Here is a 20,788-nt window from a genome sequence, read left to right on the forward strand (position 1 = left end):
GAACACCTATACGGATTCTCCTGCACAGTGGCAGATATGTAAATACGGGGTTTACATACCATTTCTTGCGCATTACGGTTCGAACACTCGAACACCTATACGGATTCTCCTGCACAGTGGCAGATATGTAAATACGGGGTTTCCGTACCATTTCTTGCGCATTACGGTTCGAACACTCGAACACCTATACGGATTCTCCTGCACAGTGGCAGCGAGTTCGAAGTCTTACCTTGCGAGTGCGAGTTCGAAGGGAGCTGAAGGAGGAGCAACGTCGTTTGAATTGTAGCAAAGGAAATTCTCTCTGTATTCCAATCAGTCAATTGTCTATCAGCGCTGTAATTTTGATTTCGAATAGAATTCCATGACTAAAATTTTCCATAAACTACAGACTACCTCAAGATGCATTATGGTCCAAAATGAATTAAAATCAATCAAAATGGGTGATCACTGTTGGTACATAAATTTCAACTAAAATTATGACACGTATAGAGCCTACGATAGGAAAGTTGTAGGTAATCACTTCCTAAAAAGATCAATATGATCGGTTGAAATGCACAAATAAAACGACGTTGTATCTCAACGACGTTATTCAAAATGCTCAAGTGATACGTGGAGCCTACAAAAGATGACACCTATAGAGCTTACAGCAAGGATACCATACAGGATGAAATCCCAAAGATCAATCCGGTTAATAAGATATACGATTAATCATCTAGCGCGATTATTCAAAATTCAAATGGCACTATCGTTCAGTTTGAAATTCAAATTGAGGATGAGGCAATTCTTATCACCTGGATGGCCCTCTATAAATACGAGGACCATCACACAAGGTGGGGATCAGAAAATCAGAGGTGAGAAGATTAGAGAGAGAGAAAGAAATTAAGAGCTAAAAAAGTCGTTACAAGAAAGAAGAAGAGAAGCCCAGAGAACTCAAGAGCCTACGCTACAAACGCAGAATGGCGATGAATAGGTAAAGAGTTCCAAACCCAAGAATTGTACTTCGTATTCGAGGGTTCAAAGCCCATAACAATTTCAATAAAATATTTATTTTTCTTAAATTGTCTTATGTTATTTATTTTGTTCTTCATGATTCAGAGGTTTCATTTATATAAAATATGTAATTAACGATCTAGAATACAGATCAGAAATAGGAACCTGCTATTCAAATAATCAACACTGTTTAGTCCAAAAAACTAAACAGTGGACATTTGTAACATAAAATTTTGAAATGTGTTGAAACACTTCATGTTTTAAAATATATGTCTACAATCACGGGCCTCAAATCTCATAACTTACAGTTTATATCCATGACAGTAATGCCTTTACATGCAGTAAACCAGTGTGATGTGATGTGTTGTGTTGTGTTGTGTTTTGTTGCGTCATTTCCTTTCTTTTCTCACCCCTTCCAATCCAACCAAAGGCTTATATATTTTTATAACCTCAAAATAGCAAGAAAGCTGCAAGATTTATAATATAATAAAAAAACAGTTGGTACAAACATGTAAAGAAACGCAGCAAAAGAAATCTGAAGTGGAACTAATAAAGAGAAAACCCAAAAGAGTCTTACTTGCCCCATTTTCAAGCCAAGACAGATAGACACCCAAAAGAGTCGTACACCCACTGTTACATTTTAATGAAAGGCATGAGAAATGCGATATAGGATTTACGGATACAATCATGGAACTAAAATCATATGTTTTGGGTAATGAATTCTCTTAAATCAACCTAATGAAAAGTGCAATAAAATAAAAGCACAAATGACAATTCAATTAACGAAGAATGCATGGACAGTTTTCTTTTATTTAAGCTTTAAATTTTGGTTCCCCCATGACAAAGGATATTCTAAAAAATTACCGTAAGTATGCTCCATATATTATATTAAAAGGACAAATGACAATTCAATTAAAGAAGAATGATTAAATCCAAACTATTTTTAAAAAGTCACTCAAATATCGTTAGCCCATCAAAGTTGTATTTTGTTTTCATCCGTTTTCCATAATAGACAGCATAGTATCTCAAATTCTAGGGCCCCTTAACCCAGAGAAACCAGTTCAAGCAAACACAAACATCATTAGGCTTGAACACAAACCCAACAAAAAATACAACAGCACAGCAAACATGAACTCATAAGAACTAGGAAGCAAACACATAAATGAAAATTGGGCAAATTTTGAGCCACTGTTCTTGGAAAAACATGCAAAAGCAATGCAAGTGATGACTATGAACAGTATAATACTTGCAACTATCACCAACAAATCCAAATAATTTAAACAAATTCATAATTAAGAAACTCATTCATGATTCGAATTCAAACTACAAATCCAAACAACTCATACAAATCCAAATAAGAATCCCAAAAACTCATTCAGGATTCAAAATTCAAAATATTCAGAATTCAGAAAGGGAAAAACACAACAACGAGTTCGAAGTCTTACCTAGTTCGGAGGGAGCCGAAGGAGGAGCAGCGTCGTTTGAACCTAAAAATGCTAACACAGCCATGAGCCAAAAACAAACCCAACCAAAAACAACAGAAATCAAAACAAACAAACAATCTTACCTTGCCAAGTATGAACCAAACGTCTTTGAGGAAAACAAAAAAGAATAATAAAATTGTGAATTAACATAGCTGAAAAACACAAAGGAATCGCTAGTTGTCTCATATCTCTACACGTTTTTACATCAAATAAATTCGTTACAATAAATATAAAAAATAAAAATTGGTCATAAAATCTAAATCTTTAATATCAAAAACAGAAATTAACAATTTTTATACCAGAATGCAATATTTCAAATAAGATAAGTATAAATCAAGAAATTTATTAAATACACCAATTTAATAATAAAAAATGGGAAAAGAAATTAATAATCAAGAAATTAAAAGTTTAATTATTTAATTAAAAGAAGAAATAAATAGATTCTATTTATTGGTGTTGGCACACACTAAACTGAACAATCTTACATCTACGAAAGAGAAAGGAAATAGAAATTAGGGAAAAAATCAAAACCTCAAATCCAAAAACTGAGACCGAAACTTCGCTGATACAATGATGAAATTTCCTATTCAAAAAGAAAAAAAAAATGCAAGACTGTTTGATTTCTAATTTATCTTATTTGAAATATTGCATTCCAGTATGAAAATTGTTAATTTCAGCCAATAATTACCAGTTGACCAAAAATTGAAGGCGTAAAAACAAAACCCAAAAACATCTAACAGATAGAACCAAATCTGGAAGCAAACAACTGAAGAACTGAAGTACCTCTATTTTGGGGTTTGAACAGACACAGCCACAAAGAACAGACACAGCCCCAGCCCCAAAAAAAAAAAAAAACAGAGAGAGAAAGAAACTGCTTTGCAATTTCTGTCATAGTTCTAATTAGGAAACCACCAAACAATGCTGAAAAACCATGAACCACGAAATAAAGCTCAACACATATATATATGAGAAACAGAAATGATGATAAACAAAAACATCAATTTAAACCCAGAAGACCACAATTTATACAACAATTTATCCAACTAAAACTTGAGAGAGAGAGAGAGAGAAAGAGGGGTACCGGAGAGCTCCCATGGGGGTTCGAAGCAGGGAGAAAGAGAAGACGATGTGGGAGGAGAAGAAGACAGCAGCGTCGATGTTGAAGAGGAAGTTGATGATGATGACGGTGGCTGTGGCGGTGGTGAAGTTGGTGGTAGGAAATAGAGGAGCCAACTCGATGAGTTCAACAGTTGTTCAACCACCAATCGAAGCACAGTTTCGCGGTTCTCAATCGGAAATCCTAGCCTTCACAAAGGATCTGTCTATTTAACCAAAAACAGAACCAGTCAACAAAACCCTAAAATAACTTGAACACAACATACCAAAACATTGAAGCGGAAGAAAAATTTACCTTGCGAGCCGAGTTCGAGAGCAGCGAGTGAGAGGTTGCAACTTGAAGATACTGAAACAATTAAAAAACAAACACAGACCGACAGAGAGAGAAGGGAGAGGCAGAAATCGAGGACTGGAGAGCAGCATCGGGAGCAAGCGAAGAGGGAGGGTAGGAAAGAAGAAGAATAGAGAGAGAGAGAGAGAGAGAGAGAGAGAGAGAGAGAGATAAAGAGGGAATGGGAAGGAGATGTGGGTGAGAGGAAGAGAGAGACGTGGATAGGTGGAAGGCTGAGGGAGAGAGATGTTTGAGCGGGAATCATCATTTATCTGCACCGTTAATGTATTCTTAGGATTGATCTCAGTCATTCAAAAGAAATGTATCTCTGATACTTTTTATATATTTTCAAAAACCGTTCTGTTTCATTATATAGACTAGTGTATACCTGTGCCTAAAGGCACGGTGGAAATAATGTTGGGATTAATATTCTCCTGTCCAATCTTTTATGTCGTACATGAAAAATTTATTCATAAAATAAATTCAGAGAAAATTTGTTCCTTTCTTATAGCATCACTGTTATTTTTATCCAAACTATCAATCTTTCCTGTTCTAATTGAGAAGGTTGGTCTCATTTGAACTTCGGCTGAAATTCAAAAGGAATATAATCTCAGTGATTGCAATATTAACAAACCATCTCTCATGTAATGTTTAAAAAGAAAATGCATGGAAAGAAAAATCGTGCACTACCACTTACCCCCATTCTACAAAATTAAAGTGTATCAAAGCCCAAAACGTAGCAAGAAAAATGTATCAATTAGTTCAATAAAATGTATGATTAGCAAACTCATGAACATATTACACTCAAGTCTGCAGTATTAGTTAGTTACAACACTCATTCCACTTTCCTAAACTTAAGTCTCAGGCTCTTCATACTACACTTCTCTCTTGCTAAAGCTTAGTTAATAACCCAATTACAGAGACAAAGAAAAATAGAGTAAAAAAAATAGAAACTAAACCTTAATCAACAAAACCACCTCTCTTTGGGCAATCAACTAACCCTCTAATCAAGCATATATGTCTATGGATTACACCAATTTAAAACATCAAGCACTATCTATAATAGTTGCAAAAGCAAAAATCATCAAGTACTAATTGAAAGTTCTAAACACATTATTAGATTTTAGATCTTAAACACATTATCAAACACTAATGTTTATAAATGCCTTCCTCCATCATCAAGCAATAATGATTTAGCAAATATATTTAATTTCTAAACTTGAGCATGTCAGCCTTTTAGAGACATGGAATTCAGCACTTAGGTAGATAACTTTTCAAGAAGCAATTTGTCTCACACCATTTTATTCATTTATCTGCACTTTTTGCCTCCCTCTATCTCTACTCCCCCTCATCCCACACCCACACACCCTCTCTGTTTTTTAATCTATGTAGCAAATATTTTATGCACCCAGACATGTGGGATTCACCCAGGAAACAACTATATATCAAAAAAATGTTTCAGAGACATCCATATAGAGGGCCGAAAAAGAGAGATTTACGGACCAAGAAAAATGCTCTTTCTTTGATAACCTTCATGGATATCCTTGGCACCACAATGCAAAGAGCATCCGTTTCAAAAATCTTCAAACCACAATCTCAAAAGAAAGATTTCATAGACTCACAACTAAGATCCAATTGAGAGCATTCAAACTACTTAGAAGTAACGCAAACAAAAAGGCAAAAAACTATTAATTTTTTAAGTCTTTCCAAAAACAATAAATAATAATAAAAATAATTAGCAAAGAGAACATCATCCAAAAAATAGAGAAATTCATAAACTCAACCCAGTCAAGCAAAGGGGAACCTTTTCAGCACCCCAGTCAAAAGTTTAGCAAATGGGAACTTTTTCCTCAACCAAAAGTTTGATTATTCGATTAATCTCCCCTCACCTTCCATTCCCTGTGAATTAATAAACACATCAAACACATCAAATACAGAAACAATTTATCAAGCATTTGGTGAACATTGTAGTTGCAGAAATTATAGTGGTAAAAGTAGTCATATAATTCATATTTCGACAAAAGTTACTGTTGCATTCCCATAAAAAAGACAAGATGAAGTAACCAAATAGGCATAGCAATGACTTTGAAATGTTGAGGTACCTGCATGAGAAGGTTAGATAGGAGGCGATGATCAATTCCGGCAGATGCCAAGGGTGAGGCCAGATGCTGCAACCCGGCGGACTGGAGCCAGCGTGCCATGACTGCATCTCCAGCATCGCTCCCTGGACGACATTTACAAATCAAACGAAAGGAAACTAACAGTTATATTTTCCATTTTAATCGACCATAATGAATCTGAGGAAAACTTTAACAGAGATACGTAGTATGATCAAAATTTAAATTAAAAAAAAAATAAGAAAAAAATAAAGATTAGTCTTGCATTGTGTTTCAATATGCATTATGAAACTGACAGTTATATTTTCCATTTTAATCAACCGTAATGAATCTGAAACATGCATTACTTTAGCAACATAAAAGGGACTACGGAGCATCAATCATAGAGTACAGAACTAAAAGCAGTCATATAATTCATATTTCGACAAAAGTTACTGTCGCATTCCCATAAAAAAGACAAAATCAAGTAACCAAACATATAATTCATACAGAGCATTGCTCTGTTGCATCTGGACCCTCCGCCAGGGTGATCATACAGAGCAGTTGCCGCAGCAGCATTTCTCTGTTGCATCTGGCCACAAATGCTACAATCACAGCACACTGAACAATTCAGTCAATTCAAAAACATACATCAACAAATCTACTGATCCAAGTAAAATATACTCACCTGAAATTGATAGGTTAAATTCAAAGCAACCACACATGAACGTGATTTCCCTTCAAATGAAATTCAAATCCACATCAAACAGAATTCAATTGACTTCGATCGTAGGCTTCCAATGCAGATAATTCAATTCAACCTTAGCACTAAAAAACATTACAGAGACAATAAATGTAGGAGATAATGCAATCGAAGACAAAGACAAACATACATGCATATAAAGGAACAATTTTTTGAGATGAAGTACCAGATTCAGGGGAAAATGAACAATTTCTGGAGCGGATCGTGATTTCGATCTGTTGAATTGAGTGGTTCGGGATACGAATTGTTGTTAGATCTGAAGAAAATTGACAAAACAAAACCCTAATTGTGGATTCAATGCGAAAAGAGTAGGGTTTCAATGGCGACGGTGATGATGAGCAGCGGCGGTGGTGGTGAGCGGCGGCATCTACTCTCTTTCTCTATTGGTTGAGTGCCGCCATGTTGAGACCACCGTCTCTGTTCTCTTCACTTTCTCTGGTCGCCAGTTTCAGAAGATTGTTGAAGAGAGAACATATAGAGAGATAAAAGAGGGAATCGGGAGGAGACGTGGGAAGGGGGGAATGGAGATCAGAGAGTGTTGGGCGGGAATCAAAACATCATCTGAACCGTTGGTGTTAATTAGAATTGATCTGAGCCTTTCATTTTATATATTTTTAAAAATCGGTCAGTTTTATTATATAGATAAAACAAAAAATAATTAAAAATTAGATATATAAACCTATAAAATTAATAAAACTCACGTGTCTATCATATATTTAATTCACATCATAACTTACCTAACTAATAATAATTAAAAACAAATATAAACCATAGATAAATTAAATTTTATAAAAAATAAAAACCCACAATTCCATCTAAAATAAATTTTAAAAAAGAACAAATAGAAACCACACAAAAATAGAGAAGATAAGAATTTAGATATGAATCTCAATAAAATATAACAATATGTAAATTTGAATTATGATTTAGTAATATAATTATCTATTTTTTTATGTATGTCTATCAAAATTTTAAAATTACTTAATAGAACAAATTAATCAATTTTTTAAAATTATTGATTTCCCAATTTATAAAATAGATTAAAAAACCTAATGACTGATTTATTTATTTAATTAGTTTAGAAATAATAATTATCCCTTAATTTATGGATTTCAACTGGAAAGATAACAAAAAAATTTCATAATCTCTCTATCCTAATCTCTCTCACCAATTTCCAAAAAAAAAATATTAAAATTGCCTTCCTTCTCTCTTCCCCAAAAAATCAGATAATATTTTTTATGAAAATTGTGAATATCTATCTATATCTTATATATTATATTATAACATAACAAAAAAAAAACAAAAAATCAAATATACAAACAAATAAAATTAATAAATTTAATTTTTATTTATTTAGTTAAAATCTTTCTTTTTACATCTCAATATCCAATTTTAAATTTGAAAAATTTTTAAAGTTTATCTAAACAAATCTAATTTGAAAATATCTTCCACCATCATACTTTAAATCAAAAAAACTCACATATCTATCACATATCTAAGGGTGGTGATAAAGAACTCTCAAAGTATAATTTTAAATTGAGCCCTACTTATAAAAAATAAATAAATAAATAAAACAAAAAAGACACACGCATCACATCATAAATGGGACCTACTTATTTAGAGCTCATTTAGAACTCAAGAATTCGAGCTATAAAACATTTTCCAAAGAAAAAGGAGGAGGCCAAAACATCACATCAATGGGTGGGCCCCGATCATTAGAGCTCTCAAACATTTTTGCATATCTAACTCACATCATAACTTACCTAAATAATAATTATTAAAAACAAATAGAAACCACAAATAAATTAAATTAAAAATAAAAAATAAATACCCACAACTCCATCTTAAATAAATAGAAAAAAAAATAAATAGAAACCACACAAAAATAAAAAAGATAAAAATTTAGTTATTGATCTCAAAAAAATATACAATATCTAAATTTGATTTATGATTTAGTAATATAATTATCTATTTTTCTGATGTATATTTATCAAAATTTTAAATCACTTAATGGGACAAATTAATCAATTTTCAAGTCTTATTTAAAGAATAATCTGATTTTCATTCCAACTCCTAAATTTCGCAGGCACTGACAGAGAAGCTAATGGATTGGATTTGTCACGACCCCAACCCACCCCTAGTAGGATGGTGCCGTGATGGCCAGTAATCCAAGATTACCGAAGACCACTTACAAAATTCACACACAATCAGAGTATAAATATATGGGGCTAACATGTGCGGAAGCAATAATTTACAATACAAGTGGTCCGTAAGAGCAGTGCATAGGTCAAATGGAACAGCATACATCTTTACATAGCTTTACAACTTGGATACAAATAAAATGAAGTACCAAAAATACATATTACATCTTAACAAAAGGCTTCTCAAGCCGTCATAAACAAAATACATGGAATACAAGTCAAGAAACATAATCTTCACAATTGCCGACATCCTCACTACCGACATAACATGCATACAAAACACACATCTCGGCGTAGCCGACTTCTTGCTTGTTACCTACATACATACATAGGGAGGGTGAGCTTGGATACTCAGTGAATGGTACAAGTAATAAAGGGGTTAAATGAATGATACCCGAGATCTTTGCAAAACATACATAATATATCTTTGTCAAAACCATACATTACATAGCTTAGCTTGGCTTGAAATAAAACATCAATCGAACCTTGGTCTTTCAAAACTTGCTTACTTACTTAACATACGTCAACTTAAAACATGGGGTGATGACATTCCGACAAAACAAAAGCATAACCTCGGCATCGAGCACACCCGTTCATAGTCTGTCGGTGGCCGATATCTTAACAAGGGTGCTACTTAGGCTTAACATCCCCTAGCACGAAAGGACGGTGCTACCTAGGCTTAAAGTCCCCTAGCACGGAAGGACTATGCTACATAGGCTTAAAGTCTCCTAGCACGGAAAGACTATGTTACATAGGCTTAACGTCCCCTAACACGAAAGGACGGTGTTACTTAGGCTTAACGTCCCCTAACACGAAAGGACGGTTCCAAGAATGTCATCCAAAACAAAGCTTATACTTGATACATAAAATAGGGATATCATTCATGCTTAGCAAATACTTTTATCAAAACAAGGCAAAGCTTTATCAAAACCTTATAACATAGCTTTATTAAAAATACCATTCACATAGTTCTTGGGACGTCGGGGTCAAGACAAGGGTCCAAGTCCTACAAACACATGGCAAAGTCTATTGAATGCACTTCTCAAAACAAGTCTTGCATGCATGCCAATGATCTCGGGAAAACATGCTGGGAAAACATCTAGGGAAAAACATGCTGGATGTCAAAACGCTGTTTTACATGTCAGGAAGACATGCTGGGTACCAACCAGGTCTTTGCCGAGGTCCCACACCTCCTGGCCGAGGTGTGGCTACCTAGGCTTCGGCGTGCGGCTGCATGCCGAGGTGCACACAAGACAAACTAAAGGTGTAAGTGATCATGCAAGGTAGGCCAAGGTGAGATACAATGCTTGGCCTAAGTGTGAGGTCTAGGTAAGAGTGATCTCGGCGACTACACTTCGGGAAGTGAGGTTTGGAGATCTGGGTTTCCACCCGTGAAGAACAGGAAGAACATGAACATGAATGCTAAAATCATAACTTCTTTATTACAAAAATCTGGGATTTCATGCTATGAGTTCGAAAATATGGACCTGGGTACCCATACTTGAAAATCATATGAAAACAAACACAAAAACATGGATCTAGGCATGAACTTTCGGATCAAAACATGACTTTTCTTGAAGAACACATGAATGCCATTTCTCTTTCTAAAACCGAACTTCAAAGCAATACATGGTTTACAAATCATATTCAATCGTGCAATGCAATAACATGAAAATGAAGAACGACAAGAGCAGATCAAGAATCTAACATTAGAACACGGATCTAACGGTTCGATCTCTAGGGATCAAGCTTGGAAATCTACTCCTCTCTCAAGAACTCCTCTCCTCTTCTAGAGCTTCTCTCTCCTCTTCAAAACAAAGATAGAAATGATAGGTTTCTCCCTCTGCCGGCTGACTTAACACTCAGCTCGGACACGTGGCAACGGCTGGTTGGCTCTCCTCAAAAAGGTGATAGATTGACAAGACAAGACTATGACAGAGTGTATCTAACAAGCTACCCAGTAAGGCACTCCGGCAAGTAACGACATCGGCTAAGGACAAAGCTTCGGCAACTAAGGTGACAATGACCTCGGCTAGGAAGGACAACACTTGACTAAGCTGTGCCACACCTTGGCCTAGATGTTCCACACCTCGGTCTAGGTCATACCACTCCAGGACAAGATCACTTAGGTGCAAAGGTAACATCTCGGCCTAGATAATACACATCTCGGCCTTGGTGATGAACACCTCGGCCTAGATAATGAAATCTCGGCCAATATGTCAGGGCGAAGGTGGAGGTCAAACAAAGGGGTTCCAAGACAACTCTAGACTGAAGATGACCTCGGCTTGGAATGATCTAGGCTTATTATGACCTAGGCTTGGCATGACCTTGGCTTAATATAACCTAGGCTCGAGACAACACGGAAGAAACAAAGCATGCACACAACACTTAAGCAAACAAGACAAGATTCATGAATACTAACTTAACAAGATGAAGTTATGTAAATGAACATGAACATGACACATGACCATGACATGAATACGGGTCGTTACAGCATCTTAACATTGCAAGACATACAAATGCATGCAAACATGACTAGGACATGAATGTGGGTTGTTACAGGATTAGTTGTGGTCTAAGTTGTTGGAGGTAACGTCCTCCTACTCCATAAATTTATTTATATTTTAATTTTATTTCTTTCCCTATGTGATTGTCTTTCTCTGCTGCTGGTTTGGTTTTGGTTTCGATTTTAGTGAGATTTATGTGTTTGTTTATAGGTTTTCACAGTGGATAAGAATTATTGGTAATTATGGTTGCAATCGAAATATTTATGTCCGTTTTGTGCCAAGTATTTTTATCGAATTTTGTTTTCTTTAATGAAAACCATAAAATTGAAGTAAAAAAGATACGTATCAAATTTTTTATTTTTTATTATCATTTTATTTTATAGAAAATGTGAAAATTTATTGAGAATTCAAGATTTTACTATAACATTAGATTTTTGTATAACTAGGTAAATTTAAAATTTTTAAATATCATTGTATTCTTTATTTTTATCCTTTTTCTATCTCATTATACCATTACTGCTATTTGTTAGTTTGTTAATTATAATTCAATTAATTGGAAATGAAGGCTTAATATAAATTTCCATATATATATTATAGTTAATTTGCTACCGCTATAGTTGTATATAATAACATAATATATAGGGATAATCTCTAAATATAATTTTGATTTTTTTTTGGTAATTAAATAATCCATTTTAAATAGTATATAAAAGAGTTAGATGATGACTTCTTTTATCTCTAAAAAAAAACCCAATCTATATAATTTTTTTTACTTTTTAATTTTTTAAATTGAAACATCAATTGTTTATGTCCATAAAACAAAATTGATAAATACATATCCAAAAATTAAACGTTTTTTTAATATCTAGAAAATACAAATGAAAAATGTTTGATATCTCAATAAAACTTCATAATCTAACTTATAATGATGTAGTTATAAATGTCAATTTTTATATAAATATGGGAAGAGAATTAATTAAATTATACATTGGGCGAATTACACTAACAGTCCCTATAATTTGGGGCTCGTGTTACTTTGATTCCTGACTTTTCAATTGTAACACATGTGACACAAATTTTGAATCTTGTTCCAAATAAGGACAATTGAAGATATCATTGGATTTTTTAAGAACAAAATCATCAATTTGATAAAATATAAACTAATTTGACAAAAATAAATGTGAAAAAAATATTTTTAAATTTTTACAAATTATTTATACCCACCAAAGATAAAATTATATAAAATTGATAAATCTTTTAGACATTTATTTATTTATTTATTTTACCAAATTAATTTTTATTATATGTTTAGATGATGATCATGTAATATGCAGTTGTTAAGTTTTTAATGTGTAATCGATATATTTAATATATAAAATGTTTTTAATTTTGCATTTTTTAATTTAATGGATTGGTTTAATAATGATATTAAAGCTGTCGCCATATTTGAATTTTGAAAAAATATAAACTAATTTAATGAAAACAAAAATAACCACCTATTACATGATTATCATCCAAACACATAATAAAAATTAATTTAGTAAAATAAATAAATAAATAAAAGTATAAAAGATTTATCAATTTTACATAATTTTACCTTTAATGGGTAGAAATGATTTTTAAAAATATAAAAATATTTTTTTGAAATTTATTTTTAACAAATTAGTTTATATTTTATCAAATTGATGATTTTGTCTTTAAAAAATCTAATGTTATCTTCAATTGTCCTTATTTGGAATAAGATTCAAAATTCAGGGTCAAATTTATCACAATTGAAAAATCAATGACCAAAATGATACAAGTCCCAAACTATAGGGACCGTCAGTGTAATTCATGCTTATACATTGCAACCAACCACTTACTTAAACTTTGACTATTTGAAGATACTATTTCACTATAGTTCCAATTAAGAGAATCTATAACCCTTAATTTTTTTTTTATCAAATTATAATTTGATAAAAATTTTAAAAAGATAAAACGTTGAAAATTATTATTTTTTCATCAAAATTGGTGAAAAGGAAAAAGAAATTGGGATAAGAATGAAAATTATTTTAAACATTGATAAAAATTTAATGAAAAAGTTAAAGTAATTCATATCAAATCAAAATTTTTAGTCAAATTTAAAATCAAATTAGATTAAAAAAAAATAAAAAAATGATGAAAGTTTGAAAATATTTTGAAACCTTGTTATTCTTAAAGACTAAAAATACGTGTATGAATTATATTCATATTGTACTTTTAGTTATAAAATTAAAATCAAAAGAAATGTAACTTAAATTATTAGATTGATAATAGAAACATCATATTAATCATTGTTAAATATCACTTCACTTCACATTTAATAATAAAATTGTATATTTGTCTTAATTACAACTTTTAAATTTGTATATTTTCATAACAAGAAGATGTATATCATAACTCATTTAATCTCATTTAATCAGGTTTAACTTTTTCTTAATACAAATTATCAAAATTACAATAAATAGATTTATATATATATTAATTTTTTTAAACTAATAATTTAAAAATTTATAAATATAAAAGTTAACTTATAAATTTCATGTAAATCACAATACAAAATATTAAATTATTTGAAGATAATCATAATGATTTTTTAAAAAAATTTTATAAAGTTTCTTGCATAGCACGATTTACCACTAGTTATTTATTTCTTTACAATCAAGAGGGTTAGATTTATACTTTTACGCTGTGTTTGGTTGGAAAATTTGGAAAGAAATTTAGAAAGAAAAATAGAAAAAAGTGTGTGAAATATTTTATTCACATTTCACTTATATTTTCTCTTTCCCTTTCCAAATCCCTTAATCAAACACAGCATAAAAGAATGAAAACTAATTATTGCATATTAAGTCGCTATTTGGCATTGGCTTTTTTAGTTAGTTTTTTGTGTTGGGATTTTTTTGGCTTGGGACAAAAAAGTTCGTTTAGTTTGGCTTTTTTTATTTTTGTGAGAAAAAAGTGAAATGATTACGGTTTTGATGTAATATGTTATTATTGGCTTATTTAGCCTATTTTGTCTTTTGTGTTTTTTTAACCTAACTAAGTTAGCCAAAAAAAGGCTAAGTTGGTTAGAAGATGGTTGGGACTAAAAAACTACAAAAATATAAAATAGACAAAATAAGTGAATAAGACAAAATGTTAGATCTAAATCATAATCATTTTAAAGTGAATTTTTTTTTCCCAAACAAAACTAATTTTGTCAGGTTAAATAAGTCAAAAAATCAAAAATCAAGCTAAATTTTTTTTCCCAAACGACCCCTAAAAATAGGTTTACATATTCAATGTTGGTGCCTACCTTACTGGCGGATAGTTTTTAGACACCTCCTGCAAAAATAAATCGTTTTATTTGATTTTTCATTTTTTTTTTGTTTTTTTGGTGACATCCTCATTTTTTGTTGTATTATTTTATTTTTTTCCATATGGCAGTTATTAAATTTTTTTTTAACATTTTAAATACACCTAATATAAACACACCTAAAAAATAGGTGCAAAAAAGAAAAAGTAGTAGTATTGTGTATGTGAAGAATTTTGGAAGAAAAATGTTTACAGACAAAAATATAAAATAGACTTTTTTGTGTGTGTGTGTGTGTTTGTTTTCTTGTTTTAAATGAACCATTATTATATGTTGGCATTTTTTTATTAGATACAATTAAAAAAATAAAATTGACTGAGGTATAAAAAAGAAAAAAATTTAAAGACAAAAAATTAAAGAAAAACAAGAATCAAAAGGTACCAAACATATTAATTTAAAACATTCAAAAAGATATGCGAAGAAAATTGAACTCCACATCTTACAACAATTGAAAGATATGGGCATCACAAGCTTGTAAATCGAGATCTCAGTCACATGCATTGTACTTTTATCCATTGTAGACACTCCATTTTTGACCGCTCCTAAGACTTAGGCGCCTTAGGTTGATCACTCGATGATGAAAAGATACGTTGTACAAACGTTCAATTTCTTCAGCAAGAAAAGCTTCTAAATCCCAATCTTACACCCCATTTTGACCAAAACTATTTTAGACCTTAAAACTCTCTTTTTCAAAATAATTTTCTAAATGTTTCTACAATGTTCCGAAACTCGCATTTCGATTAAAATATGGCTCTTTTCTGTAAACTGAGTAAGGACAAAATGGAAATAAATGGAAGGGAGGTGAACTCTTTGAAAAATATTTTATCTATAGGTTTGGAGTTGAAGGAAATAAGAGGGGAGGGAAGAAAACTAGTTTAGGAAAAGGTTGGGCATCAAACCGTTAAGCAAAAAATGAGCAGCCTTCACTAAATTAGGAATATCTCTTTCCATACTTAGAATTTAGATATGAGGTCACTACCATTGGAAAGAAGACTTTTGAGGCGTCAATTTAGACTCAAGAATCACCTAAAATCGAGTTCGGATGAGAGAGATATGCTCATTTGAAGTCGGGCTTGAGAGTAGTTTTTTGTGGCCGGCAACTTTTAGTGGTCGGCCGTCCCCCACTTGGCCGGCCGGCTAGGTGTCCCGAGAGGTAGATATTTACATTCAGGTTTCCCTATAGGCCAATTTTAGTGGCTAGCCATCCCCTTAGTGGCCGGCCGACTGACCATTTTTCTCAGTAAAACAGAATTTTTGCTGCCAGCTATGCCAACTGTTCCCACAGGTGCATGCACTACACCAGCTGTGTCCATATAGATATTTCTGAGATAGTAACATGTTTTTCTATATATATGGGACCTTCCTTCTTGATTTTAAGGTTAGAAAAAATTCCTAAAGTTCCAATACTTGCATAGCTATCTCTCTCTCTATATCTTGCAACCTACTCACTCTCTCTCTCTACACTTCCTAAACAAAAAATTTAGCTCTTCTTGCTAAGGTTCTTAAGCTCAAATCTCAGCCCTTGAGAGGGAGAACTTCTTGGTTTGTGAACAAAGGAGTTACCTTTCTTCAAGAGGTATAACTTTTAGCATCTTTACACTACTTCTTCCCTATCTTTTCTTGTTGTTTTTATACTGTTTTTGGACTGTTTTTATGGGCTGAAACTTTTGGCTTAAAACTGTCAAAAATGAAGGGGTTAACTACCCTTATTTGAACCTTGTTTTCTAAGCTTTTTCCCTTATGTTTCCCACTTTTTTCTCAACTTTTTTCCTGCTTTCTACCACTATTTTTCAGAGATTTTCAGAGAGTAAAAATGTGGTTTTGAAGTCCCAAAAGTGAAGGGGTTAGCCATTCCTCCTTATGCTTGTTTACTAGCTTCATTTCCTTGTTAATGTAGCTAACTTTTTCAAGCTTTTCCATGAGAATTTCAGCACTGTTTTTAGCAATTTTAGGACTGTTTTAGTGTGTTTATTCTATTTATGCTTTGTATAGTAGGCTTGTAGTGTAGTGGTCCTCATAGGTTTGGAGGTTTAGGGCTTAGCCACTAATCTATTTGAATTGATAACGTTTATTTCATGTTTTTCATACTTATGTTCATACATAATCATCTCTGCACTCTCCTCCCCCCCCCCTCTTTTCTTGGCTTTTGGTTTCTTTGAGGGTTGTTTTAAACAAACGTTGTTTAAACATGAGAAAGATACCTTCCATGCTAAATTGTTTAATTTCTTCGAAGGTTCATTACCGGGGCATTACATCTCTCTCATGTTCAAAACAACTTCTCGTTTGATGTTTCCCTCCTTTTAGTGGACTTAATTCTCATTTTCGGACTAAAATGACTAAGGAATGGAAAGGTAATTAAAAGAGGTAATAAAATCGGACTAAAATGGAATAAGATAATAAAATGATTTGGGTTCAATCGACGTTAATTGAACCCATTGAGTCTTGAAGCATGTCATACTCATTAGTGATGATAATGGTTCAAGGATTCAAGGTCTACCACTTCCCTTAATCAATTCCGTGATAGGGAGGAGGTTTTGCGGGTCATTCATTATCATTTATTGAGATTTTGTCCCTTGATTCATAGATCATCATACAATGAATTTGCATCGATTGATGGCTTGTGAATTAACCCTACTACTCCTTTGATCTGTCTAATGATAAGGAGAGGCAAGGTAGACAAACATCCCCTGAAAATACTCTATTTGTGCTTTGTTTTATGTCTGTTGCAGCAGGGCAATAACAAAAACTAGTGGCCGATTGGCCACCTCACTGTACGGCCGACCACTTCTTATGGCCGGCCGGCCACCTATTTTCAGCCAGACAGTGTCATTTTCCTTGCAAAACAGAGCAAAGGCTGGAGAAAAATAGTTCAATTTTCTGACTGCAAAATAGAAGCATTTTGGCAGCCAAACAGAGGACATTTTCGGGTGGAAATCCGCATTCACGCATAAGCCATTCCTCACTTATGTTGTACCTAAAGTAGTGCACTTGTAATAATTAATTACTTAGTTAATTAAATTCCATACTGTAACTAATTAGTTAGGTTAATTCTAATGTAATTAATTAATTAGTTTCAATAGCTAGTTAATTTTTGTGTTGTAATTAATTAATTAGTTAAAATAGCTAGTTAAATTTTTGTGTTGTACTTAATTAATTAACTAGAATAGTTAGTTAATATGTGGCGTTGTAATAATTAGCTTAATTAGTTAGGCCATTTATTCTAACCCTCTTGTATGAGGGCAAGATTGTAATAATATGTATGTCTTCCAACCCCCATTTCTTTCACCCTTTTATTTACCCGCTTACAATAGATAGCATAGAGTATCATGTTTCTTTTAGCATTTTTCATGATTTGCATCCACTTATCTTGCATGCATAAGGTTCGGTTCATCATTCTAACAAACATGGTTATTTATTACTTCATTGAATACATGTGCTACCGCATGCTATCGAATTGACTCACATGCCATACTAATAACTGAGCCTAGTAGTTGCATTTTATATGGGTTGCATTAGTCACTTACATATTAGAGCATGCATTTTTCTAAATTGTTTCATTTCTTTTGGCTTGGCTTGGAGTACTATGTGAGCATTTATTGCTTTAGCATATTGTATGCATGTGATTGTTGCCATATTGAGCATAATACCATGAGGCTAAGTGCTTAAGTGACGTACCTATTTAAATGGCAGTGGATGAAGGCTAATTACTTAAATTGGGATGTTTTGACTAATGTATATATAAGTTCACTTTTTTTTGAGTGACGCGTATTCAAAATTCTTTCCAAACAAACATAAAATCAAAGTGTTCCTAATTTTACAAATTAGTCTATACTCGTGTGCATCACTTAGTAAAGATAGCCTAATAAATCGGAACAAGAGTATATAATGTAAATAAGAATCACATTATGATTAGTAGAAGCTGATCTTCGATCCGGTGAGTGGGGTGCTTAATTTATGACCTTTCTTTCTCATACCTAAGTTCCTGAGCCAAGACACTTTGGTAATGACAGATAAGTGGCGTTTAGCACGAGTCTCAGGTTTCCTAAATTTTCCCAAAAAATATTTAGATGGTGACTCTGAAATTTGGTAATGCAGTCCATTTTTGGCATTTTGATTCAAAATCTATTTTCCAAAAGATTTGCCGGATTTGGGCTCATTAGTGTTTATCTATTTCACATTGCACTTGTGAAATCAGATTTAGAACCACGGGAGTCTGAACTGTAAGTCTACTCGTATCTGAAAGGAGCACAAAAAGCAAGCTACAGTTTTTGGCGACTTTACTGGGGAGTTAGAGAACTTGACTTGAAATTCATAATGTGAAATTTTATTTACAGATATATGTTCTTTGCATTTGCATCTGCATTGTTATTTTAAGTCACCGTGTTTTCCATCTTTTATTCCTGGACGGTTTGCCAGAGGCTTGCCCAAAAGCCTGCCAAAATGCTAATCGGTCATGGGCTCTGCCATGTTGGAAACACAATCCTTGAACCTGGATTATCGTTGTACCGCTTGATTCTCTTTTCATTTCTCAGTGTTAGGTGTGAGAGGTATATTAGGTAATCTTGCCAACGTACCCTTTTGGGCCAATTGGCCTAGCTGCATATAGTAAAACTGTAGTGACTATTCCAAATTAGAACACGATACTCTCTCATATGCAAGATCATGTGATACTGCTTGTCTGAATAGTAAAGCTGTAGATCACTCCAAAGTTAGGACAGGGAAACCTTAACCTCTCATAGAGGTGTTTTGAACGCTTTTGTGCAAAATGTGAAATCTTTGAGAATTTATGATGCAATCCTTGGAGAGTCTTAATATTAAGGTGATTCCTTTCAAAGGGTCATATCAGAATTATAATTTGAGTCAAAATTCAAGGGTTTGTGTTTGATAAGGTGGAGATATCCTAGAACCAGAACCAGAACCAGGGCCAAAAAATTGTATCTTGCTTTGCTTTGACTAGAATACCCGGTATCCTGATCTGATGGGGCATTTATTTTTAATGCTAGGTTTGTTTGAACCAAAGAAGGAGTAGTACCCAACTCAACAAAGGTCCACTCCATCCAATCCCAAGAAAAAACTAACTCAGCAAAGGTCCAGTCCATCTGATCCCCAAAGGCCAACTTAGAAAAAATCCATCCAATGCTAAAAGACCCATTTCAAAAAGCCCAATCCAGTCAAACTCATCTGGACTAATCCAGTTCAGATACATCAAGTATAACCGGATCGAAATCCTTGTTAGTCATCTCTCAGTTTACATCTATCCATTTCCCCGATTACCAACTCAGCCGACCCGTGATGGCTTAGAGTCCAGAAGAAGTTGTGGCCATGATAACGGCCCTAAACTAGGGAATTGCTGTGCTGGATAAGACCATTGCCGAAATGCAACGCCCAATTGGGGCATCTACCACACATCCAGTCCCGGGCCCCCAACTGAACTTTGACCCACATTCACCAGCTGAAGATTTGCAAGGTCCAGATCCTCGAGAAGAGTTGGCTCAAGCTCTGGTTTTTAGATCCTTGGTGCAGCCTAATGAGGGGATTTTTTCCCTTGATGTTGATGATCTCAACTCGACCTTGTTAAAAATTGCTAACCTTGAAAAGCAATTCAAAAAGGCACAGGGAATTAACTCCATTCCTAGCTTTGAGGATGGGTATATCGAGGTTGCCGTAAGACTCCCAGACAAATTCAAAATGCCACATATTGACCGTTTCGATGGGTCTGGAGATCCTATGGTACATATCCAGCTTTTCTTGGACGTCCTGAAACCTATGAGTTTGACTAAGCCTCAGAAACTCTCTCTGTATGGAAGAACCCTGTTGGGTATTGCGGCCACTTGGTACGCCAAGTTGGAGGATAAAGTGAAGTAGAGCTGGGAAGAGTTGGTTGAGGCGTTTGTCAATCAATATTCTTACAATACCCAAATTGAAATGAC

General features: G+C 33.4%; 1 protein-coding gene across 9 annotated transcripts; it reads right to left on the reverse strand.

The window, feature by feature from the left end:
- Positions 1-207: 207 nt before the first annotated feature.
- On the reverse strand, positions 208-7,329 carry LOC114259187 (kinesin-like protein KIN-13A). Of its 9 annotated transcripts, none has more exons than XR_014346026.1 (7): positions 6,947-7,329; positions 6,706-6,845; positions 6,528-6,622; positions 6,024-6,145; positions 3,886-4,193; positions 2,436-3,796; positions 208-301 (listed from the first exon to the last, which is right to left on the reverse strand). XR_014346026.1 is itself a non-coding variant. In XM_082898128.1 (5 exons), exons 2-5 carry the CDS (start codon positions 6,740-6,742, stop codon positions 5,796-5,798), a joined length of 279 nt encoding a protein of 92 aa, XP_082754254.1. In that variant the 5' UTR covers positions 6,743-6,755; positions 6,947-7,329; the 3' UTR covers positions 5,547-5,795. The 9 variants fall into 9 exon arrangements, 3 of the variants coding, with proteins under 3 accessions (XP_082754254.1, XP_082754253.1, XP_082754252.1); XR_014346025.1 differs by having other exon boundaries at positions 6,528-6,638; XR_014346030.1 differs by having other exon boundaries at positions 3,886-5,820; positions 6,024-6,622; positions 6,706-6,755.
- Positions 7,330-20,788: the final 13,459 nt, after the last annotated feature.

Source organism: Camellia sinensis, chromosome 12 (assembly GCF_055761805.1).
Source record: "Camellia sinensis isolate YWXY chromosome 12, ASM5576180v1, whole genome shotgun sequence".
In the NCBI taxonomy this organism is placed as follows: domain Eukaryota; kingdom Viridiplantae; phylum Streptophyta; class Magnoliopsida; order Ericales; family Theaceae; genus Camellia; species Camellia sinensis.

What these genes read in the sequence shown, in the direction of transcription:
- LOC114259187 (XM_082898126.1), bottom strand. Translation starts at nt 6,742, where the DNA reads ATGTGTGGTTGCTTTGAATTTAACCTATCAATTTCAG. An exon ending in ATTTAACCTATCAATTTCAG is followed by an intron (nt 6,639 to 6,705) that starts GTGAGTATATTT and finishes TGAATTGTTCAG; the next exon opens with TGTGCTGTGATTGTAGCATT. An exon ending in TATCTAACCTTCTCATGCAG is followed by an intron (nt 5,821 to 6,023) that starts GTACCTCAACAT and finishes ATTAATTCACAG; the next exon opens with GGAATGGAAGGTGAGGGGAG.